Genomic DNA, 26,705 nt, shown 5'->3' with positions numbered 1-26,705 from the left:
AGCCTCTGCTGAGTAGCAGTGCTCAAGGTAGTCCTGCTGCCCTAAGAGGGGCACCCCATGTCTGTCAGGGACTCCAAAAGAGGGAAAAAATGGGGCCTGGAGTAGCTCCACCTGTCCCCTTTTCTCTGGAACAGGAGCTGCTAGTAGGAAACAGATTTCTGAGCAAATTATGCAGTTAGACTAAGACAGGCCACCCCAAACTATTAGAGCCCTGATATCAAAATGCTGAAATAGTAATTAAGGAACTGGGGTAACAAGAGTAGAGAAACAGATCAGAGAGACTGCCAGTCCCAGGACAGGTGTCTGATTTCTGGTTGTTTCTAAATAATCACAAAAACTGAGTCTGCCACGGCAGTTCTAGCAGAATAAGGAAATTCAAAGTTAAAACATAACCCAGTAAATCATGTCCAGTAAATTTTAAGCAAGGAATAAAATAATTTCCAATTCAATCTGAACTAATGAAATAGGGGGCAGAGTAGAAGTGCCTAAGAATAATACATCAGTTTCCCATTTTCCTGACCAGTTTCAATCAGTTTCCTTCCTCCATTTTTTTCACAGAAAAAAATTATCAGATTACCATTCCACATATAAATCCCAAGAATGAATCAAAATTCATATATATATATATGTGTGTGTATGTGTGTGTGTGTGTGTGTGTATAACAGACTAGTAAATTTCCTAAAATCCCTCAAACATACGGCAATAGTTAAAAGTTTTCCTCAAACATACAGCAATAGTTAAACAGTTTTAACAAATCTTAAAAATAGATCAGTTAACTTAAAGGCGGGCCTATCTCTTGAAATTTTTTGCCAAAGCCAAGCCTCTGCAGAAAGGAGGCTGGAACCCACTTAGTACCTGTGGGGGAATTCCACATGACCCCCTTTCCCCCCCACTCCATTTCCCAAGAGGCAGAGGGGGAGGGAAGGCAGCTAACCTTCATCCCAGGATAACTAGGTGCTAGCAGAGAGCAGTGGATGAATTTAAGACAAAAGATCCCTATCCCATCCAACCTTTAGTGGGTTGGGGGTGGGGGTGTTGAAGCTTTTAGAAAAGTCAAATCCTAATTGGAGATACGTGACCCCTTTCAAATAAGTTAACAGAAATTCACCCCAACAAGTTCTTAAGATCTTACATTCAAATATAACCAAATCTAGCCTGCAAAGGCAACAGTAAAATTATTTAGACACAGTGATACAGTTAGAATGTTCACAGTAATTCAACCACTTTCCCACTCCCCAATGTCAGTCCAAAGAACAGTGATCTTCTAAAGTGGTTAAGAAGGTTTTATAGGTTCAATCTTTTATTCTAATTTCTCATTTCCTGCTGCAGTTAGGAATTGAGAAGAGAAAAGAAAGAAAGAAACTATCTTTACTCTCTTAACAATGTAATTTGTCCTGATTTGAAATTTTATTCCCCAGCCATCAATCCAATCTTGAAGCTGTAACCTGGCCAGGGTTGGAGCTTAGAAAAGAAACGTTTAATTGTTGGCAGGGGCATAGAATTCCAATCCAGAAAAATAGGAGAGTGTGCTAAGTGCAAAAGGTCTTAAGGACTGAGGAAAATTAGGAGTGAAAAAGTTCCCACCTGTAAAGTTAGGTAGGAAATTGAGACAGTGAGAGAGAGACATAGCCAGGTTTTAGGAGATAGCGAGGGTATTTATCTCTCCAGGAGCAGGTGAGGAAGGGTTTAAGTGCCCTGAGACCAAGAAAAAACTGAGACAGTTTGGAATCCCCAGTCTTTGTAGACAGCCCCATGAGCATGCAAAAGCGTAATTTTGAGGCTTCTACAGTTAGAAGGCTGTGATGGGAGGCATTGCTCTAAGGCAGGATGGCCAAATCAGGGAAACCGAGCCCCATTTTAAAATATATGGGACAAGCTTTAAAAAATGTATGGGACGACTTCCGGCCAAGATGGCGGCGTGGAGGCAGACAGCTGCTTGAGCTCCTCGTTTTCTCTCAGAACTTACTTCATGACAAGCCTCTGACTTAATGCTTGACCCAGAAAGAAATCCACAAATTATCACCAAGAGAAGACATCCTTGAGAGTCGCCAGAAAAGGTCTGTGTTTGTTCGGGGGAGGGTCAATCAGACTGGGTGCAGACTGAGGGCAGACAGCCAGAGCAAGACAGGCAGCTCACACAGCTCAGACCGGAGGGGGAGGGGTGTGATCTCTGCAGTTTCTGCGAAAGGGCTTTTGCCCCAGTGTGGATGCTCCGTCTTGGCAGCAAGCCAGGAGCAGCAGAGAGGGTGTAAACACCGGAGGTGAAGATTAAAACCCCAGAAAGCCAGTGTCTCTTAGAGCCCGGCCACCCCCAACCCCCACCTGGACTGACTCGGTGCGTTCTCAGAGCCTCAGAGCGCAGACTCAGTACAGTCATTGCTGTTCTGTTAGTGGCTCTCTGCTGCCCTACCCCCAGTCTGTAGAGGAAGCCCATTAATACCATCCAGCCCCATCCCCCGCAAAACAGACCAATTGTTTCTCTTGTCAGTTTGTTTTCTTTGATTCCTACTCTGACAAAATGAACAAAAAATTCAAAAGGGCTCTAACCATTGACAGCTTCTGTGTGGAGAGGGAGCAGACTTCAAATGCTGAGGAGACTAGGAACAGAATGTCCCCAGATGTATCCCCTGGGAGGGATATAAGCTGCTCCTCAATACAAAAGAACCTCATAGAGGAAATCAAAAAGGCTCTCACAAGAGAGCTGGAAGAGAAATGGGAAAAGGAAAGGGAAGCTTGGCAAGAGAGCCTGGAGAAGTCATCACATGCATTCAAAGAAAGAATGGATAAAGAAATCAAATCATTGAGAAACAAGATTAGTGAGCTGGAAAAGGTAAACAACTCCAAGGAAAACAGGATTAGTGAGCTGGAAAAGGCAAACAACTCCAAGGAAAACAGGATTAGAGAGCTGGAAAAAGAAATCAGCTCTCTAAAAAATAAAATGGATAAAATGGAAAAAAATTCCATAGAAGATAAAAACTCAATTGGACAATTACAAAGAGATATAAAAAAAGTGAGTGAAGAAAATACATCATTGAAAATTAGACTGGAACAAGTAGAAATGAATGACTCAAGGAGAAACCAAGAGGGAGTCAAGCAAAACCAGAGAAATGAAACAATTGAAAAGACTGTCAAGTACCTTACCAGAAAGACAACAGACCTGGAAAACAGATCCAGGAGAGACAATTTGAGAATAATCGGACTCCCTGAAAAATGGGAGGAAAAAAAGAGCTTGGACACCATTTTCGAGGAAATTATCAAAGAGAACTGCCCAGACGTTTTGGAAACAGAGGGTAAAATAGACATTGAGAAAATTCATCGATCACCTACTGAAAGGGACCCTAAAATCAAAACGCCAAGAAATATAGTGGCCAAGTTCAAGAACCATCAGACAAAGGAAAAGATATTGGAAGCTGCTAGAAAAAAACAATTCAGATATGGAGGATCCACAATAAGGATAACACAGGATCTAGCAGCGTCCACATTAAAAGAACGCAGGGCCTGGAACATGATATTCCGAAAGGCTAAGGAACTTGGTATGCAGCCAAGAATAACTTACCCAGCAAGAATGAGCATCGTTTTCCAGGGAAGAAGATGGACATTTAACGAAATAAATGAATTCCATCTATTTTTGATGAAAAAACCAGACCTACATAAGAGGTTTGATCTTCAAATACAGAACTCAAGAGACTTCTAAAAAAGGTAAAAAGAAATCTTGAGAACTATACTTCTGTCAAAAAAATATATAAAGAACATATGTACAATTTGTCTTAGAAACTAGAGGTGGAAAGGAGATTATATCATAAAAAAGTATAAAGTGGTGGTACTACATCTCATGAAGAGGCAAAGGTAACCTATTATATCTGAGAGAAAGAAAGGAGGGAGATGAACATAGCGTGTATCAATAGACATATTCGATTTATGGTGAAACTTCTTCCACTTCATTGAAAAGTGAAAGGGAAGGAGTAAGCTAAGGGGAAGGGAATACAGTAATTTCGAGGAAAAGGGGTAAAATAAGGGGAGGATCTTTAAGGTGGGGGAGGGATCCTAAAAAGGGAGGGCTGTGAAAAGCAAGTGGTGTTTACCAGTTTAATACTGGATAGGAGGGTAAAAGGGAAGGAAAGGGGAAAAGCATAAGCAGGGGTTAATAGGATGGCAAGCAAAATAGAATTAGTCCTTCTAACCATAAATGTGAATGGGGCAAACTGCCTCATAAAGAGGAAGCAGTTAGCAGACTGGATTAAAAGTCAGAATCCTACTATATGTTGTTTACAGGAAACACACCTGAAACAGGATGAGACATTCAAACTAAAAGTAAAAGGGTGGAGCAGAATCTATTATGCTTCAGGCAAAACCAAAAAAGCAGGAGTAGCCATCCTCATCTCAGATCAAGCAAAAACAAAAATTGATCTAATTAAAAGAGATAAGGAAGGGCATTATATCCTGCTAAAGGGAAGCATCAATAGTGAAGCAGTATCAATATTAAACATGTATGCACCAAGTGGTGCAGCATCTAAATTCTTAAAAGAGAAATTAAGAGAGCTGCAAGAGGAAATAGATAGCAAAACTATAATAGCGGGAGATCTCAACCTTGCACTATCAGAATTAGATAAATCAAACCACAAAATAAATAAGAAAGAAGTCAAAGAGGTAAATAGAATACTAGAAAAGTTTGATATGATAGATCTTTGGCGAAAGCTAAATGGAGACAGAAAGGAATATACTTTCTTCTCAGCAGTTCATGGAACCTATACAAAAATTGATCATATACTAGGGCATAAAAATCTCAAAATCAAATGCAGTAAGGCAGAAATAGTAAATGCATCCTTTTCAGACCATAATGCAATCAAAATAACATTTAATAAAAAGCCAGGGGAAAATAGACCAAAAAATAATTGGAAAATAAATAATCTTATACTAAAGAATGACTGGGTAAAACAGCAAATCATAGACATAATTAATAACTTCACCCAAGAAAATGACAACAATGAGACATCATACCAAAATGTGTGGGATACAGCCAAAGCAGTAATTAGGGGAAGTTTTATATCTCTACAGGCCTACCTGCATAAAATAGAGAAAGAGAGGGCCAACGAATTGGGTTTACAACTAAAATTGCTAGAAAAGGAACAAATTAAAAACCCCCAGACAAACACAAAACTTGAAATTCAAAAAATAAAAGGTGAGATTAATAAAATTGAAAGTAAAAAAACTATTGAATTAATTAATAAAACTAAGAGTTGGTTTTATGAAAAAACCAACAAAATAGACAAACCCTTAGTAAACCTGATTAAAAAAAGGAAAGAGAAAAAGCAAATTGATAGTCTTGAAAATGAAAAGGGTGAACTCACCACTAATGAAGAGGAAATTAGAACAATAGTTAGGAGCTACTTTGCTCAACTTTATGCCGATAAATTCGATAACTTAAATGAAATGGAAGAATACCTTCAAAAATATAGCTTGCCCAGATTAACAGAGGAAGAAGTAAGTAGTTTAAATAGTCCCATCTCAGAAAAAGAAATAGACCAAGCTATTAACCAACTTCCTAAGAAAAAATCCCCAGGACCAGATGGATTTACAGGTGAATTCTACCAAACATTTAAAGAACAACTAACTCCAATGCTATGTAAACTATTTTAAAAAATAGGGATTGAAGGAGTCCTACCAAATTCCTTCTATGACACAGACATGGTACTGATACCTAAACCAGGTAGATCGAAAACTGAGAAAGAAAACTATAGACCAATTTCCTTAATGAATATTGATGCTAAAATCTTAAATAAGATATTAGCAAATAGACTTCAGAAAATCATCCCCAGGATAATACACTATGACCAAGTGGGATTTATACCAGGAATGCAGGGCTGGTTTAATATTAGGAAAACTATTAGTATAATTGACCATATTAATAATCAAATTAATAAAAACCATATGATCATCTCAATAGATGCAGAAAAGGCATTTGATAAAATCCAACATCCATTCCTACTAAAAACGCTTGAGAGTATAGGAATAAATGGACTATTCCTTAAAATAATAAGGAGCATATATTTAAAACCTTCAGTAAACATCATATGTAATGGTGATAAACTAGAACCTTTCCCTGTAAGATCAGGAGTGAAACAAGGTTGCCCACTATCACCATTACTATTCAATATAGTACTAGAAACTCTAGCCTTGGCAATAAGAGCCGAGAAAGAGATCCAAGGAATTAGAGTAGGAAATGAAGAAATCAAATTGTCACTTTTCGCAGATGACATGATGGTATACTTAGAGAACCCCAATGACTCTGCTAAAAAGCTATTAGAAATAATTCAGAATTTTAGCAAAGTCGCAGGATACAAAATAAATCCACATAAATCCTCAGCATTTTTATACATTAACAACACAATCCAACAGCAAGAGATACAAAGAGAAATTCCATTCAAAATAACAGTCGATAGTATCAAATATTTGGGAATATATCTACCAAAGGAGAGTCAGGAATTATATGAGCAAAATTATAAAACACTTGCCACAAAAATAAAGTCAGATTTAAATAATTGGAAAGACATTCAATGTTCTTGGATAGGCCGAGCGAATATAATAAAGATGACAATACTCCCCAAACTAATCTATTTATTTAGTGCTATACCAATCAGACTCCCAAGAAACTATTTTAATGACCTAGAAAAAATAACAACAAAATTCATATGGAAGAATAAAAGGTCGAGAATTGCAAGGGAACTAATGAAAAAAAAGTCAGAGGAAGGTGGTCTAAGTGTACCTGATTTAAAGCTATATTATAAAGCAACAGTCACCAAAACCATTTGGTATTGGCTAAGAAATAGACTAGTTGATCAGTGGCATAGGTTAGGTTCACAGGACAAGATAGTGAATAAAAATAGCAATCTAATCTTTGACAAACCCAAAGATCCCAAATTTTGGGATAAGAATTCATTATTTGACAAAAACTGCTGGGAAAACTGGAAATTAGTATGGCAGAAACTAGGCATGGACCCACATTTAACACCACATACTAAGATTAGATCAAAATGGGTCCAAGATTTAGGCATAAAGAACGAAATCATAAATAAATTGGAGGAACAGGGGATGGTTTACCTCTCAGACTTGTGGAGGAGGAAGGAGTTTGTGTCCAAGGGAGAACTAGAGACCATTATTGATCACAAAATAGAACATTTTGATTACACCAAATTAAAAAGTTTCTGCACAAACAAAACTAATACAAACAAGATTAGAAGGGAAGTAACAAATTGGGAAAAAATTTTTACAGTTAAAGGTTCTGATAAAGGCCTCATTTCCAAAATATACAGAGAATTGACTTTAATTTATAAGAAATCAAGCCATTCTCCAATTGATAAATGGTCAAAGGATATGAACAGACAATTTTCAGATGATGAAATTAAAACTATTTCCACTCATATGAAAGAGTGTTCCAAATCACTATTGATCAGAGAAATGCAAATTAAGACAACTCTGAGGTATCATTACACACCTGTCAGATTGGCTAAGATGACAGGAACAAATAACGATGAATGTTGGAGGGGCTGTGGGAAAACTGGGACACTGATGCATTGTTGGTGGAGTTGTGAAAGAATCCAACCATTCTGGAGAGCAATCTGGAATTATGCCCAAAAAGTTATCAAAATGTGCATACCCTTTGACCCAGCCATACTACTACTGGGCTTATACCCCAAGGAACTACTAGAGAAGGGAAAGGGTCCTGTATGTGCCAAAATGTTTGTGGCAGCCCTTTTCATAGTGGCTAGAAGCTGGAAGATGAATGGATGTCCATCAATTGGAGAATGGTTGGGTAAACTATGGTATATGAATGTTATGGAATATTATTGTTCTATAAGAAATGACCAACAGGAGAAATACAGAGAGGCTTGGAGAGACTTACATCAACTGATGCTGAGTGAAACGAGCAGAACCAGAAGATCATTATACACTTCAACAATGATACTGTACGAGGATGTATGCTGATGGAAGTGGATTTCTTCAACATAGAGAAGAGCTAATCCAATTCCAATTGATTAATGATGGACAGAACCAGCTACATCCAGAAAAGGAACACTGGGAAATGAATGTAAACTGTTATTTTTACCTTCTGAATCCAATTCTTCCTGTGCAACAAAAAAATTCGGTTCTACACACATATATTGTATCTAAATTATACTGTAATATATTTAACATATATAAGACTGCTTGCCATCTGGGGGAGGGGGTTGGGGGAGGAAGGGAAAAAATCTGAATAGAAGTAAGTGTAAGGGATAATGTTGTAAAAAATTACCCATGCATATGTACTATCAAAAAATGTTATAATTATAAAATAAAATAAAAAATTTTAAAAAAAAAAATGTATGGGACAAGCATGCTTCCTGAGGGCTGGAAGCTGCGGCTCATTTAAGGGCCAGGCAAAAAGTCTGGGAGGGGCGTGGCCTTATCCAGATTGCCGACAAAGTTTTGCTTTAAGAGTTGGTGGAAAACTTTTCTGGAGATTTGAGAAGATTAAGATTGAGTCCCCAATCTCCTCACTGTACAGTACCCCAAGAAGGGGACAGGAGAGGAACATTGAAATGGCAGGTTGCCAAGCCATATGAGAGAGGTCTGAGATGGGGGAGAAAGAGATGTTATCTTACCCAGTGCATCCCGAATGGTGAGGGCTCATGCAAGAACTTGAGGGTGGAGTAGCTTGTCCAAGCTCCTCAAATCTTGCTGGGAGAGCAAGACCTGAAGGAGACAGCCTTCAGAGAGTAGCAGCCCTGGGTAGAGACATATCTCCAAGCTCATCCCAATTGAGTGACCTTTCTTCTCGTGGATACAAGCCTGGCCATTAGAGACTCCATTGGGAGTGGGAGAAGGGCCCAAACTCATGTCCTCTTAAGTTTCTCAGGGTATCTCCCCAGAACAGATCAAAGAGAGTGGTGGCCTGGGACCCCCAAGAGGGGTGGGGTCCCTAAAACGGCCATGTGTCTCCTTGGTCTAGGAGGGTGTTAAAAAGATACTTCCTCATGTCTCGAAGTTCCTACCTGAGAGCAGGGTGTTCTCCAGTTACTTATTTTTCAAGTGTCATTTTGAAGAGATTCAGGTATTTGTTTGTGGCAGTTTCAAGCAACTCAGACCACTTCCTAGAGAGTCATATTACAGCTCAATGTTATTTGGTCAGCACTAGCATTTTGTTTTGTGTCTGTTGCCAAGAACCACTTGTCCTCTGGATTATTTGTCAGTATTTAAAAAAAAAAAAAAAAGATTTGTCTTTTCCAAGATTCACCTTTTTAGCCAGAGAGTTTTAATCAGATGCAAAGAGAACAAAAGTGGCCTAAGAGAACCAGAACTCTCAAATTCAGCCAATATTTGCTAGGTGCCTGCCTGAGAGGTAGGCCCAGGGTGCTGCTCAAGGGAGGAAGGAACTGAGGAATGTATTTGCCTTTGAATGAGGAACCTTTAACAGGATTCCCACAATACAGGGAGAGAAGAAAATTTTTAGGGGAAATCCAGATGGTTATTGTCAAGACTTTGGATATCAGTCAGAATCTGAGTTCCTTACTCCCTCCCTCATGAAGCAGGGCTTTCTCTCATTGTTTTCTGTCCTTGTCAGCAAACACATTTATTTCTCCTATGCTTTGATAAAGTTGTTTCATCAACTGCATAGTAAGAATAGCACTTTGTCTTCTGAGGATCTGGACAAATTAGATATGAATTTATATATGTGTATATGTGGGTAAGCTTTGTCTGGTTGATGATTCTCAGTACTTACGTGTTTCTGGAATTCTGTTTGAGATTGGATATAACAAATTAAACATGCATGATATCTTAGATCTATAGTTGGAAAGATCTCAGAGGTCACATATCAATTTATAGATGAAAAAACTGAGATGGAAAAGGTTTAGAGACTTGTCTAACATTGCCCAAGATAGTAAAAGTCAAAACTGGAGTAGTCAGGTGGCGTGGACAGCGAGCGCGTGGGCCCTTGAGGCAAGAGGATGGGAGTTCAAATGTAACCCCAGACACTTGGTACACTCAGTACAATTGCCTTGGCTCCCCCTCTTCCCCCCCCCGCCAAAAAAACAAAAAACAATCTGGGTTCTCTGACTCCAGGGCCAGTGCTGTTCAAAAATCCAACTCAAGCAAAGCTTTTTCATCTTTTCTTTTCCATTCTAGCCTTAGATTTCTTTGGAGTTAAGGAATTGAATGGAATCAGCCAAACAGTGAATTTGGATTCCATGGAAGGAGTTGTTTTATTTGTAGAACTGCTCACCTTGTACTGTCTTCTTTGGAAAGGATCAAGGGCAGGATCCTATGATCATGAGTAGAACTGGAAGTAACCTTTTTTTTTTTTTTTAAACCTTTGAGTACATTGAAGCCCAGGAAGATTAAGATGGCTTGTTGAAAGTCACAAAAGGGACTAAGGTCAGGAGTCAGGATGCACCCCTCTGAGGAGGAAGTTGTTCTCTGTTTCGGGAGAAATAGAGGAGGTAGGCACACTCTCTTTTTAAGTATTTAATCACTTTAAGTCCTTTATTTAATAAATAATACACAGATGAAATTTCATATATGGTTTTATATTCAAATACTTAATATAACACCAAATCCTAAGAAAAAATAGTGAGCTAAGAGGAATGTACTACTCACATTTATACATATTCTAGTTTCCCTTCCAGGGATGATTATATGGTTTATTTACCCTTTTAGTTTTCCCCAAACTGTTGACATATTGTTACTGCATCCAATGACTTCTATATTTTATTGTCCATTTTGGCTACCAAAAAAAATCTTATAATGATTTTATGAGAAGATTTTTATGAAGATCAAGTGATATAATAATATGTAAATAACATTATGAACTTTAAATGTTTTTCCTCCCTTTATTTTACTGTTGAATTCTAATATGCTGCCTCCCCATAATTCATCTAAATACACTTAGAGCCAAACCTCACCAATCTCTGTATAACAGATTTAGCCAAGTTCTTTCTACACAAAAACTATTGATAATAAGCAGCATGGTTATTATTAATTCCATTTTGTCCGTGAGGAAACTGAACCTCCAAGTTATCTAGTGACTATCCATGACCCTCACAATTAGCCAGTGTTGGAGCTAGGGCTCAAGGCTGTCTTCTAACTCCAAGACTCCAAGGGGCTTTTTTTGCTCCGAAATATTTGCCTCCATGAAACACCACCTTATTCTCCCTGTTGGCAATAACTTTTGCTCCCAGGCTCTTTGTCAGTCTCCTTAATGCATATATCATGTATTATTATAAATTATAGTTCTTTATGGGCAGAACTTTTCCTTCTATTAAATTGTAAGCTCTGTGAAGTCAGAGACTGTCTTGCTTAAATTCTTCATTTCTCCTCATGTTTTTATACACTAGAGGTGCTTGATACATTTTTGCTGAATTTAAAGTATAGTTATTATTTCTCACTGGTTTCAGAAAAGACTCACTTTTTTTCTTATACTTAGTTATTCATATTGGTAATTAGTAAAGACAGTATTTTTATCTTTCTTTTTCAAAGACTGGAGATTGTCATCAGAAGAAAATAAAATTCATAGACTCAAGCTGATAATCACTGAATCAGGCTTTCCTGGAAGACATTTTATTTTTATTTTTTTTTCTTTCATTGACATAGCTTTTCCTCTAAAGAAATTTCCTCTCTGTGAATTCTTTCATTTTTCACCTCTCCTTTCCTCAAAGAAAATCTTGTCTGTCTCATTTCAGAAAGATTTCACTTAGATCAAGGTGATGTATCATTGGGTAAATGTCTTATGGCTCACCTCAAAAGGCTGAGTTTAGCAAAGAACGCTTTCTATCACTTCTTGCTTTGAAAGTCTGGAAGATGGTCTCTTGCCATATGCCATAAATGTCTCTGTGAGCTTTCTTATATCGGTTACTTTTTCCTTCTTTCAATTCTAATAAGCTGTAGGAGCTCAGGATGGGAAGTTACCACTGATTATGTCATTGCTTATTCTTATCTGAGGCTATGTGGTTTGTCATGGAACATTGAAATATCTAGAAACACATCACATAGTAGATAGTGAATTATTCTTGGAATCTGGAAAACCTGAGTTCAAGTCTTCCTTGTGACACATTCTAATTCTTAATCTGGGTCATGCAATATTAAGTTATGGCCTTTTGGTTGACTCATTGTTACTTATCTGTATTATTAGAGGAGGTTTTGATTCTAGGTAATTTCCTAGGTAAAATCAAAGTCTGGAGTAATTTTTTTCTTCTTACTGCTTTCCCTTCTCTTCCATATTTATTTAGAACAAAGACCAGGGCAGACATTCACCATCTCTTTTTTATATGGCCTATGAGTCAAGAATAATTTTTTATGTTTTTAAGTGCAATAAAATTTTAAAAGTGTAAAAACTCTTTTTAGTTCTCTGACAAATACAGGTTTCAGATTAGCTGGAAGTTTTTAATTCCTTGTTTTAAATGGAGAGATCTGGATATAAGGGTAACTATTTTTAGTAGTCATTTTCCATTGAATTCTTATTCTCATTATATCATGGAAAGTATCCTGGAAGTTTTGTCAGAGCATTAGTTTTAATGGGTTATTCCTTACAAACTGGAAAGGTTCGAAATACTATTGAACAATGGAGACTTTTGTGCCGATTGTCTGAGGAACAGCCCAGGTAAATTTAGGGATCATGATTACTGAAAGGTTGAAGTTTCTTTTGGCTCAGGAAATTAATAAGGACCCCAGCCTATTAAAAGATTGGAGGGATTATGAGCTTCACTGATGGTGGCAGCACACATATGTGTAAAGTATAATGGGTTCTGCAAATAATGATGAATGTTGGAGGGGATGTGGGAAAACTGGGACACTGATACATTGTTGGTGGAGTTGTGAAAGTCCAACCATTCTGGAGAGCAATTTGGAACTATGCCCAAAAAGTTGTCAAACTGTGCATACCCTTTGACCCAGCATTGCTGCTATTGGGATTATATCCCAAAGAAATACTAAAGAGTGGAAAGGGACCTGTTTGTGCCAAAATGTTTGTGGCAGCTCTTTTTGTTGTAGCTAGAAACTGGAAGTTGAATGGATGTCCATCAATTGGAGAATGGTTGGGTAAATTGTGGTATATGAAGGTTATGGAATATTATTGCTCTGTAAGAAATGACCAGAAGGAGGAATACAGAGAGGCCTGGAGAGACTTAAATCAACTGTTGCTGAGTGAAATGAGCAGAACCAGAAGATCACTATACACTTCAACAACAATACTGTATGAGGATGTATTCTGATGGAAGTGGAAATCTTCAACATAAAGAAGATCCAACTCACTTCCAGTTGATCAATGATGGACAGAAATAACTATACCCAGAGAAGGAACACTGGGAATTGAATGTAAATTGTTAGCACTACTGTCTATGTACCCAGGTTACTTATACCTTCGGAAGCTAATAATTAATGTGCAATAAGAAAATGGTATTTACACACATATATTGTATCTAGGTTATATTGTAACACATGTAAAATGTATGGGATTACCTGCCATCGGGGGGAGGGAGTGGAAGGAGGGAGGGGATAATTTGGAAAAATGAATAAAAAAAATTAAAAAAAAAGTATAATGGGTTCTGGAATGTTGAATAAGTTAATTATATCAGCCCAAGTGGTGATCTTCTTTGGTAAAGTGGAATACTGCATTTGGAGTCAGAATACATTAGGTTCAAGTTGTACTACCTTGATTTTTTCTATTGTAAAATGGACATGTTAACTTTGCTGCTTAATTTGCAGGATTTTTGTGAGGATCTATGCAAAGTTTTGCAAAGTATTAAATAGTATATAAGTTTCAGTTATTTTCACTCAATTCGATGAAAATGTATCAGGCTCTTTTGATAGGTGCAAAGGAAAGAACCATGCAATTTGAGGGGAGAGAAAGAGAGCTCAGTTGAGTGGGTGAATAGGACTTAATGGAGGAGACTCTATTTAATCTCTGGCATGACAGATTATCTCTCTCTAGGTCTCCCTTTTCTTATTTGTAAAATGAATTAAATGATTTCTAAGGAATTTTTCAGATCCAAAACTTGTATAGGTTTTTTTTAATGACAATACAGCACCCAAAGTAATCCTTTAAAGAAGAAAATTAATTTGCAGGGTGAAGATGAAGGAAAATATTTTAGGTGTGGAGGGCAGCTTGTCCTAATGTTTACAGGGAGGAGATGGCTAATACTCTAGTTTGCTGGGAACATAGCCTGATATGAAATAAGACTAGAAAGGGAAGTAGAGCCAGAGCATCTATACTTAGCTCTTCAATGCTAGGCTAAGAAAACTGCATTTTATCTTCCAGGCAATAAAGAAAAGTTTTTTGAACAACGTAATGACATGGGTTAGATTTGTACATAAGGGCAGAGTTATAGATTGGTGCAAGTATAAAATTTACTCAGTTATTATTAAGAGATAATAATATAATTATAAGTTAATGAAAGGAAAAATTATGACTGTGAAGTGAATTAGAATCCTGGCTTTTTCATTAGCTAGTTATATGACTTTTTAGCAAGTCACTTTCACTGACTCATTTGTAAATCATAAATAATAATGTCTGTATTGCCTGTGACATTAGGGCTTTGTGGAAAAAGCTTTTTGTAAATCTTAAAACACTGCATGAATTTGAGTTGTTATATTGAAGAATACCATATTAAATGATATACTGGCTGTTTTTTCCTTTATTATGTTTCCTGTATTATACTAGATGATATTTACTTTTCTTTACTTTCCTATTTAGCATGTGTCTTTATCCTGATTAATAGGAGGGAGAATTTCCATTTTTAATTTCCTACAGAGATGTAAGTGTAGTAAATTGTGTGTTTTATTTATTTATTTATTAAGAATGGTGAGAGTAGTTTAGTTGTAACTAGTCATATCACTTTGTACTTTTCCTCCTATGAAGGAAAAATATCTTCACATGTTGGTAAGTGCTTTTCCTTTTTCCCTTTATATTGCATTGATTTTAGGGATTTATGTTTTTGAAATATGTAATGAATTTATAAATAAATATGTATAGGCACAGATATAGATACATGCAAATGTGTTTATAATTTGGATTTTCATTGTGACTTAATCAGCAGTTTTTACTAGACCAGATTAAAATGAAAATATTTGGTTTCTAGAGTTAATTCCAGAAGTAAGTAAGCTTAAGTCATTTTGAAAAAAATCAAACTTCTGAAGTGTTCTTTGGCCTATCTGCTATGATAATTATCAATTAGTATTTTACTAGAAAGTATTAGTCTTATCATCATTAAAGATCTAATTAAATGATTTTCTTTTTTTTAGATATCATTTTTCTTCAGGGAACTGATGTTATATTTAAGGTGGCACTTAGTCTCCTAAGCACCCAAGAAGCCCTTATAATGGAATGTGAAAATTTTGAAAACATAGTGGAATTTCTTAAAAACACAATACCAGATATGAATATATCTGAAATGGAGAAAATAATTACTCAGGTAAAATGTAATTTTTTTTTTAAACTGACTTCAGGATTTTCTTTTTAAATTAGACCCTGTGATTTCATTGATCTTGGAAACTGCCAATAAGGAAGTTAGCTAATCCTATTATCAGTGCATCATTATGGATCAGCAACTCCTTTATAACTTAGAGCTTTAAAAAAGTTGACTGGAGCGTTAATAGAAGTGATTTCTCCAGAGTCACATAAGCAGGATGTTTCTGATTGCACTTGAACAAGTGTCTTCCTCACTCTAGAAAAATACAAGTTAGTAATTTGTATAAAGGGTTCCCTGTTGATGATATGTAAGATTGTAGAACCTAGATATTTAATATTTAAACAGGCTTCTTAAAATAATTGCATCACAAGTCTAAGCTTTAATCTGAAGTCAGAATAATTCTAGGGAGCACATATATCTGTGTTTACCCATTCAAGGCACAAGAGAACTATTCTGTTGAATTTTTGCTTTTCTTGAAACAATATACTGTTGATTCTTGGAAGAACTCTTTCTTCCTCCACCTTCCCAATCACCAGTCCCTATAAATCTTTCCCTTGAGCTCTCCTAATTATCAACTTGGTTACAGGGATTTTAGCAAGTGTGGTAGAAAAGTCAGGTCCAGTGGAATTCCTCAACCTGTATTATAAAAGAACTATAGTTTTAGAGCTTGAAATGATTCTTTTTTTTAATTAATAGTTTTTATTTACCAGATATATGCATGGGTAATTTTACAACATTGACAATTGCCAAACCTTTTGTTCTAATTTTTCCCCTTCCCCCCCCAGATGGCCGGTTGACCAATACATGTTAAATATGTTAAAGTATAAATTAAATACAATATATGTATACACGACCAAACAGTTGTTTTGCTGTACAAAAAGAATCGGACTTTGAAATAGTGTACAATTAGCCTGTGAAGGAAATCCAAAATGCAGGCGGACAAAATTAGAGGGATTGGGAATTCTATGTAGTGGTTCATAGTTATCTCCCAGAGTTCTTTCGCTGGATGTAGCTGGTTCAATTCTTTACTGCTCTATTGGAACTGATTTGGTTCATCTAATTGTTGAAAATGGCCACGTCCATCAGAATTGATCATCATATTGTATTGTTGTTGAAGTACACAATGATTTCCTGGTCCTTGAAATGATTCTTAAAGTTATACAGTGCTCTTTCTACAACATTGAGAACTCTAGGAAATGACTGGCTTTCATGGATTCAGAAGCCCCAAATATCCATGACTGCATCCTGGAGGAAAAAATGCAAATGGATCATACATAGTTGTATTAAAGGTTAATAGATCATGATATGGAATTTTATATATCCCATTTGCATTAAAAGACCATGATAATTTAATTTGTGGGACCTAGAGAATTTTGTGGTTAAAAATGGGGATAATTTTTCTGCAGATATTTAGTTTGCATAATGTACTTCATAAGATTGAACCATAAGGCCCAGTTAAAATGGTTAAGAAAGCAGAAGGATGGTCCTTTTGGGAAGGACATCTTAAAGTTTACCCAATTAGAAATAAAGAATAGCTAGACAGAAGAAAGGTATAGGTTACCCTAACTGAATATGGAATCCAGCAGTGTTAATAACTAAATTATGGTGAACTCCTCTACAGGAAAAAAAAAAAAAAAAAAGCTTGATCTCCTGTGTTTTGGGTCTGGGAACAAAATGATAATGAGTTTTGACAATGGCAGTGCTTGCAAAAACTGTTTTCCTCTAGAAGGGGAGGAATCATGACAGTCCCTGTCAACAAAGACCATGAGGTGATGGCAGCACTATGACTATAGTCTGGCTATGGAAGAACAGAGTCCTGGAAAAGAAGTGAACCATGGGCTGAGACAGCTAACAGTTGGGAGGAAGATAATTCCTACTTTGTATTCCGACTTTGTCAATTTCTCTTTGAGATTTCATATGTCCTATTCTTCCAAATGAATTTTGTTATTTTTTTGTTTCACTCTATAATCTGCCCTTTTGATAATGTGAGTGGCGTAGAACTAAATTAAAATTATTTTAGAAATGCTCAAATCATGAACAATTAATGTTCCTCCAATCATTTGCATTTTAATTGCTTTAGTTGTAATTGAAAAGAAAGTTACAAATTACATTTTAATTGCAATTTGTAATTGTATTTCTAAAAGTCTTGAGTGTTCCTAGATAGATTGATTCCTAGATACTTTATACTATGATCTCTCAATCTTATGCCTTATGTGAAGTCCATAACGATCAACAAATGTTAACATGACAGTATTTTTATCACAGGTTTTTGAGATGGAAATTTCTAAGCAGCTTCATGCATATGAGGTTGAGTACCATGTGCTGCAAGATGAATTACAGGAATCCGCCCATTCCTGTGATGAGAGTGAGCCTCTGGAAAAGCTAGAGAAGGCTAATAACCAGTTGAAGAGACAGAACATGGACTTGTTGGAAAAATTACAGGTAAATAGATAAAGATTAATTTAGCAGTCATTTACTTAAAGCCTCCTTTATGCATAGCTCTATGAGTACTTAGGAAAGATACAAATGAATTCATTTCAACAAATATTTATTAAGTGCCTTCTATTCATGTGCTCAGGACTTAACTAAATTCTGGAGAATACAAAGAAGCTAATGAGGTATAAATCAGGGCTTCTTAAACTTTTTCCGTTTGCGATTCCTTTTCATTTGAGAAATTTTTATGTGACCCTAAGTATATAGGTATATAAAATAGGTATACAAATCAGCATTTACTGATAAATCATAATTTTTCAATCCCCAAATTCAGTCACACAATCCCATATGGAGTTGCAAACCACAATTTAAGAAGCTTTGGTATAAGTGATCTCTGTTCTTTGGGGGCCTCATCTCTCTTTAGTGAAAAAGGTATATCCAGGCATACCAGTTAAATAAGACTACAAGGCAATATATGATTAAGAGCTTGAATAATGACATGAAGTACTATAAGAATTTAGAAGAGGTAGAACTCAATGTTGACTGGAAAACATTTGGAAAAGAAATAGATGTTGAACATGACTTAGGATGTAGCTAAAGGGAAAGAATGAGGGGCGTTTAATCACCACATTGATCAGATTCCTGAAATCTTTTTTTTTTTCCCCATGATAATTTATTTATTTGTTTGTTTGTTTTCCAGCTTTTCTCCTCCTTCTCCCCACCCCTTCCCCCAGATGGCAGGTTGACCAACACATGTTAAATATGTTAAAGTATAAATTAAATACAACATATGTATACATGCCCAAACAGTTATTTTGCTGTACAAAAAGAATCGGACTTTGAAATATCGTACAATTAGCCTGTGAAGGAAATAAAAAATGCAGGTGGACAAAAATAGAGGGATTGGGATTTCTATGTAGTGGTTCATAGTCTTCTCCCAGATTTATTTCACTGGGTGTAGCTGGTTCAGTTCATTACTGAACAATTGGAACTGATTTGGTTCATCTCATTGTTGAAGAGAGCCATGTCCATCAGAATTGATCATCATATAGTATTGTTGTTGAAGTATATAATGGTCTTCTGGTTCTGCTCATTTCCCTCAGCATCAGTTCGTGTAAGTCTGAAATCTTTCAATATTGATTTCCTATTCTGTAGATAATCTCTCTTGGTCTATTGGCTGCTTCTCTACTGCTTACAAACACTCCTAGGTCTCCCCAACTTCAAAAGACACTCACTTGATCTAGTCTTCTCACCTAGGTATTGTCCTATATCTTTTCTCCCTTCTCTTTTTAAAAATTTTGAAAAAAGCTCTCAATTGATGTCTTTGCTTCTTTTCCTCTTCCCCCTTAACTCTCTTCAGTCTGACTCATGACCTCATTGTTCAATTGAATCTGCTTTGTTCAAAGTGACCAATGATATATTAATCACCAAATCTAATGGCCTTTCCCCAATCTTCTTCTTTCTTGACCTCTCTGCAGCTATTGGCACGGCAGATCACTGTCTCTTCTTGATAATCTCTTTCCTTTTGGTTTTTGCTGGATCTTTATCCAGGTCATGTCTGTTAACTGTGCATATCCTTCAGGGATTAGCCCTTAGCTATCTTCTCTTCTTCAGCTAGGCTATTTCCCTTGGGGATCTCACTAGCTTCCATAGATTCCTGCATAGTTGATTCTCAGATTTGTCCAGCCCCAGCCTCTTTGCTGACTTCTGTATCCTTATCTACAACTGTTAATAGATATCTCAGGGGGCAGCTAGAAGGTGCAGTGGATAGAGCACCAGCCCTGAATTCAGGAGGACCCCGAGTTCAAATCTGGTCTCAGATACTTAACACTTCCTAGCTGTGTGACCCTGGGCAAGTCACTTAACCCCAGCCTCGGGGTTGGGGGGGATAGATATCTCAAACTGGAAGTTCTACAGACACCTTAAACTCAGCATATCTAAAACTAAATTCATTTCCCCCAAAAAAGTATCTCTTTCCTAACTTCCCTATTACTATCCAAGGTATCATCATATTCATAGTCACCTAGATTTGCAACCTTGATATCATACTTATCTCCTCACTAACTCCCCATACTCAATAAGTTTAAGTCCTATCATTTCTTTTCATCTTCTGTGTATGCCCCTGATGCACATCCTCATCATCTTATACCTAGATTATTTCACAAGTAGTTTGCTGATAAGTCTCTCTGCCTCTTGTCTCTCCCCACTATAGTCCCTTTCCCTCAGTTATCAAATTGATCTTCCTAAAACACAAATCAGATATAAAATCGTCTTGTCTTTTAAAGCCTCCTATAGCCTGGACCTTTTTTTTATCTCTCTAGGCTTCTTTACCATACTTGATCCCTTTCTCATGTATTCTGCAATCCAGGAATACTTATTTTCATGTAGTTCCTTGAACAAGATACTCCCATCTCCAAGTTCTGGGCATTTTCCCTGGAAATCTCTCTCTCTTCATTTCTTCTAAATGCTAACCAAGAGTTGAGGAGTTGAGGATGACATCTAGGTTACAAATGTGAATGATGAAGAGAATGGTGGTACCTTCAACAGTAATTAACAAGTTTCAAAGAGGGAATGGTTCATGAAGAAAAAGATAATGAGATCAGTTCTGGGCATGTTGAGTTAAGATGCTTATGGGACATCCCACTTTTAGATGTCTCTTAGGCAATTGGAGAGTGAATCTGGAGGTTAGAAGAGAGGTTAAGGGTGTATAATTGGACTGAGAATCATCAGCATAGAGATGATAATTCAGCCCATGATTATAGATGGTTATCACCAAATAAAATACTATAGTGGCCGAAGGACAAAGCTCTGGATATCGAGTCTTGTCCTAGATGAAGTTCTAAAAAGAGAGACTGAGAAAGAAGAGTCAGGCAGGTAAAAAAGAGTAATATCATGGAAACCTAAAGATAAGATTTTTCCCCCCTGTCTCTGACATAGAGATGACCATTGTGCTTGCTAAGTCAAACTCCTTTGTATACATACTTGATCTTATTACCTCCTACCTTCTCCAGCATTTTGCATCCTTATTCTTTATCTGCTACTATTATATGTAATATAATAAACTTCCCAATTAAATGAGGAGTGAAATAAAGATATTCACTGTCATCATTTCTTTTTATCATAGAACTAAAAATGCTTGCTAAGTCAATGGGGTAAGAAAAAGAAACAACTAAGATAGATAAAAGAAGAAACAAATTGACTACTTTTGTAGCTGTTAAACTTAACTTTTAAGAGTCAACTAAAATTAATTGGAATAATAACTTTGCAAATTTACAAGATATGAAATAAATCCACAAAAATCAGCAACACACATAATCTGTGTTGAAGCCCAAAAGAAATAAAAAGAAATGCTGTTAAAATCTTATAAATATATATTAAATAATTGAGAATCTACCTTCTGAGATGTATGTGTATATGTGTATGTGTATTGATATATAGGTATGTATATATGTAAATACATGCAATGACCCAGTAGTAATAAACCTAAATAATTGGGAAAATATAAATTACTCATGGCTAGGGTTAGCCAGTATAATAAAAATAACATTAAATAATAAAATTACCTAAATTAATTTACTTATTCAAAATCACAACCAATTATACTACCACAGAATTTTGTTGTTGTTCAAATGTTTTTCAGTCATGCCTGACTCTTTGTGTCCCCAGTTAGGCTTTTCTTGGCAAAGATACTTGGAATAGTTTTCCATTTCCTCTTCTATCATTTTATAGATGAGGGAATAGGTAAACAGGATTAAGTGGCTTACTCAGAGTCATAAAGCTAATAAGTATTGGAGGCTAGATTTGAACTCATGATGATGAGTCTTTCTAATTCCAGGTCAAGCACCCTACCCACTGTGCCACCTAGCTGCCCTAAGAAGGAATCTATAGAATTAGAAAAAATAATAATAAAATCACATGGCAGGGGAGATAATAAATATAAAAGAAATGGGAATGAAGAGAATCTCACTGTGCTAAATACCAAAGCAGTTTTTAACACAAATTAGACTTGCTTAAGAACAGAGAGAGATTGATCAAAATTCATTTCAACATGATTCCAGAAATAGAGGGAGAGGATGGGGAAGGCATGTGGTTGGAAAGGTACATATGCAATGGAAATAGAAATGAATGGATGAATGAAAAAAAGTATTTATGGTATAGAAAGCACTGTGCTAAGCACTGGACATACAAATAGAAAAATCAAGACAGTCTCTTCCCCAAGGAGCTTCCTCAGGGGAAAACATAGAGGAAGTTTCAACTGCAAGTCAGATGGGAAGATATTTAGCTGTAATAGACAAATAGATGATAAAGCATTTTTGATGCTATTTCTCTTGATCCTATCATATATCTTCTTCTGAAGTTTAAACATTTTGCATTGCCAAGATTTTTGTGTCAAAACCTTTTTTTTTTCTGTGTGTATCTTCTGGAATTGTGGTTCCTATAGGGAAGGCGTATCCTGCAAAAGTAGTTCCAACTTGAAATTTGCTTTATATTATTTTAATATATTGGACTGTCTAGAGGCAGGAGTACTAGTCTGGAGATTCTGTAGTTCCTGGGCTTCTTGGTCTTGTCATGTGTTGACAGTTGATCAGTAGTTAATATAGTGGTGGTGAAGCAAGGGACCTATTTTTTACAGTTATTATTCCCCTCAGTGATGACTGATGGCCTGGAATGGAAGCAAAAACAGTGGTCTGAGGGATGCTGCTGTTGATAAGGACCTGGGGTAACTATATCAGTACCTGAGAGAAAGTCTTGGTGGTTGTGCTTTCTTTGTTCTTCCTGGCACGTATTGTTTCCTATCTCTGGCAGTTGCCTTGCTGCTCTATTTAGGATGGCTTGCCTGTCTTGTAGGTAGCATTTGGTTTCTGGTACTGAGTGTGGAGAAGATGGTCATGGAGTAGAGAGGGAAATATAAATGGGACCTTCCTGAAATGGCTGACCTGTAGGTAGTCACCAGTGAAGCCAGAAGGTAGAAACTCTGGAGATGATGGGGTTAAAGGTGATGCTCTGTGATTTGGGAATCAAGGTGGTAAAAATGGCTAGCGGTAGAACAGTTGTGGCAAGATTGCCTTAGTTTTCTCAGTAAAAAAGAAGTGGAGGTGAGAGGAAGAGAGTCATGTGGGAGGCTTGAAAGAAGAGAGGAGAGAAGAAAAAGTTTTGAACAGTTTCTGTGGAGAGAATAATAGAAAATATGTCAGTAAAGAGCAAAAAGATTGCCTTGAAATTGTGCTGACTCATTTGTAATTAACATAAATTTACAGTGGACCCAGTCAACTTAGTTCAAATAGAAACAAAGAAGACAGTCTTAAAATTTGTTTCTGTGCCATAGTTGACTATTTATAGTTGAAAACAGATATTACCACAACATTAATCTAAATTGTACTCATTTGCATACAAAACCACCACAAGTTTCATTTTTCACCCAAAACCTTCTATTATAAGAAGTGATTACCAGACAAGCATCAGTATAAATGTGCTGCCTTTTCTAGAATTGTTATTGTACAGTTCTGTAAATAATGTAACCCAGGTAGTATATCCATGAATACATTAGTCCTACACCCAAGTACAATTAAAATGATAAAATCGGCACCCTGAAAATGGATCTGGTTAGATTCTTCCACACAAGGGTGCAATTACATTAAAAATGAAATTAAAAAAAGCTTTAAGTATCATTTATGAAATCTCAAAGTGCATTCAACAGAAGGTTTGCATGACAAATCAAACTGTTCAAATCCCTTTTGCAAAATAAGAATCATCAGATATCCTACAAAGTTGATCTTTTTCCAGTTTTAGCTTTCTGTGATGCCAGGTGTCAGTATCATGTAGAATATAAATTAAAAAAAAACCATGTGCCTATTTCAAAAAAATTATATAATATTTATGTGTATTTTTTAAAAATTTTAAAACAGGTGGCTCATGCTAAGATCCAGAGCTTAGAATCCAGCCTTGAAAATCTTTTGACTCGAGAGACCAAAATGAAGTCCTTAATCCGATCTCTGGAACAGGAGAAATTGACCTACCAAAAGACTGTGGAACAAATCAGGAAGCATTTGCCAGCAGATGCCTTGGCTGACTGTGAACTGCTATTGAGGGAAATAAACTGTAACCCAAATAATAAAGGAAGAATAGGAAATAAGCCATAATTTTAAAAGTGCCACCTCAACAGGCAATGCAGTTTAGATACTGAAGGAATGGAGTCATATGCATGCTGCTGGACAGTGTTGGGAGACTCACTGGAATGGAATCATCAAAAACTAGTTTGGAATCTCCAGTAATATCAAATGGGCCTTTAATCCCAAACTATTTAAAAGCATTCATGCTGAACTTTTTGTTGCTGTTATTGATTGTGTACATAAAAGGAAATTTCATGCTTTCAAATAAGACTAGTAGATATATGTTTAGAACAAATGTTAAAAAACATAAACTTCATCTAGGGGAAGAAAAAAAAAACTTCCCACCACACATGTGAAATTTTTTTTGTCTTTGTAGTGAAATAAAAATGTTGTGTCTATATATTGAAAAATACTTGAAGAAATGAATGTATTTTTTTCTCCAAAGAACAGCATGTTTCAATTTTTTTTTTTGAAAAATCTGTGTAAATGTGCCTGTCATAAATTCTACTGACTTGTTTATGGGAGGATCATGACTGTGACTGACAGTCACTTTCATGTGACTTTTCAGGGAATATGGTACATATCCATCCCAGCCTGTTATGTGCCATCTTTAGCATGTTGCTTCCACATGCATGTTCATTTGGGGTAGGCATCTTTTTTTTAACAATGTGGCTAAATAGAATACAAAGATGCTGTGCCTGGAATGTCCAAGGTAAGGGGAGGAATTTGTAATTACATGGTTAACTGGACCAGTGTTAACATCCAAATTGGATCATTTGGGCCACAAAATAGCATACACTGTGGAACCTTAACTGTCTAGCCTGTCTACATTTGTTACTCAAAGTAACCCAGTAATTGTGAACTTCCCCTTTACTTGGTGCTATGTAAACACAGTCAGTAATAAGGATTTACTTTCTTCCTCTCCAAACACATTTCAGAATCCCAGTTTTTGTTCTAATTGCTTTGAAGAAAGTCTGAGAAGAAGAAACTCAGATTTTCTCTGCCAGCAAATTTTGGCTTTCTACAAGTGCCATGTTATAATAATATATTTCTTATTGTAGTTGACAAAATTAAATAGACTATGGTCTTCTTCCTTTTTCAAGTAAATTTTAAGAACTGTGAACTAAATTAGGAGAGACTTCTTTTTTTTTTTTAATATCCTGATGGGGAATGGAGAATGCAGCCTCATGTCCAACCCAGGTTCTAAATTGACTCCCAACATTTTATCCATGAACATATAAAGTACTTAGAACTTCAGTCATACAGTATGTTTGGAAGGAAATTAGTCTTCAATTACAATACACACATTTGTCCACATATAAATAAATTCTTAAATAGCATCTATAAAAGGAGACTCAATAAAATAAATGATGAAACCATCTTTGCTTTTCAGCAGTACTTAGCATCCCTATTTTTAAAAGTACTTTTATATAATTGCTAACTCATTGCCTAAACTATCTCTTTTAGTGAGAATTTTATCTTGCAACAGACAGTAGAATAATACTGAGAGAAAAGTGCTGAAACTCAACCATCTCTGAAACTTGTTTGTGCAGTATTGTCATGAATCTTATTACGTTGCTTGTTTTTGTTTCTGAAGAAAAAGTCTTATTAATAAAGTTATATAAGTTAAAGTTCTCTTTCATTAGATGGAAAGTCTAGGTACCTTATGAAATCTGGACAACCAACTGATTGGTTCCTATAGAATATTTTATTGGAGCAGAAATTTATTTTATTTCACTGGCAGGAGAGGTTTTCTTCCAACCTTGATTTCAATAAATGCATTGGTAGATTACATGTATTTCTATTATGATCTAATACCAGTATTTATCTAATGTGTAAAGACATGGAACATATTTTGACTGCTGATTTACACCTAAACTAGCTAAGGAGAAGGCTACTATGCAGTTTTGCTTAAAATCAATTTTAGCTAACATAAGGGAGACAGTCCTGGGAATCTGCGGTCAATATAGTGTTTAGAGATTAAAGTGACTCAGATATTCTATGAAAATGAATGGTTTTTTGGTTTGTGATGTTTAGGTTGCACCAATTGTGCTTTGCCTTTTGTTTTATCTCCATCAAGTTAATGTAATGTTTGATTAATTTCCAATAAATGCATTGCTGCAGTTTCTTTCCATGCCCTGTGGATCTGTTTTTCATTTTGTGATGGCAGAGTTCATGATTAAATAAATCCTTTCTGAAAATCTCCAAAGGAATTTGCTACTTAAAATCAACATAGTTCATTATTGGTTATCCATCATAATTCAGGCTGAAGCATAGCAGTTCAAAAAAGAAAAAAAAAAGTTTTAAAAGGTCACCACTTGAACTGGTTCAGGCTTAACTTTTTCAGTTTTCCTAAACCTCTATATTGAGATACAAAGGAGAAGGATGAATTGATCAAATTTGCAGAGCAGCAGAAAAGGAGCAGGGTGGGGAAGACTATTCTCAAATCAGCTTCTGTGTAATCAAGACTTGAATGTCAAAGCCTGCTGTTAACAATAATATGTAGTATGTTTTTGTAATATGTCTCTTTCAGAAAATTATCAAACATATTCCTCATTTTAATAAAAATGTGTAATTCCTTTTCACTTAATTCTGGGACTAAAGGCTTTTAACTGTGTAATATTATATCCAGTAATGAAGCAATTGGAGTGGGAATAAACCCATGATGGGAGTTTGAATAACAGCCAGGAATGTGTTGTACTGGAAGTTACAATACCTGGTTTAG

At 36.1% G+C, this 26,705-nt stretch overlaps 1 protein-coding gene across 3 annotated transcripts in view; it reads left to right on the top strand.

Moving 5' to 3' along the window:
* The window catches only part of TBC1D4 (TBC1 domain family member 4), a 212,384-nt gene extending 186,271 nt beyond the window's left edge, over window positions 1-26,113 (top strand). For all 3 annotated transcript variants that reach the window (XM_074299264.1, XM_074299265.1, XM_074299266.1), the window contains 3 exons: window positions 15,271-15,440; window positions 17,703-17,879; window positions 23,777-26,113. In XM_074299264.1, the coding sequence (XP_074155365.1) occupies window positions 15,271-15,440; window positions 17,703-17,879; window positions 23,777-24,010 (581 nt within the window). In that variant the 3' untranslated portion in view covers window positions 24,011-26,113. The remainder of the gene's footprint in view (window positions 1-15,270; window positions 15,441-17,702; window positions 17,880-23,776) is intronic.
* The last annotated feature ends 592 nt before the right edge of the window (window positions 26,114-26,705 follow it).

This window comes from Sminthopsis crassicaudata, chromosome 3, assembly GCF_048593235.1.
Source record: "Sminthopsis crassicaudata isolate SCR6 chromosome 3, ASM4859323v1, whole genome shotgun sequence".
Lineage (NCBI taxonomy): Eukaryota > Metazoa > Chordata > Mammalia > Dasyuromorphia > Dasyuridae > Sminthopsis > Sminthopsis crassicaudata.
This window is presented reverse-complemented; position numbering and strand designations above follow the sequence as displayed.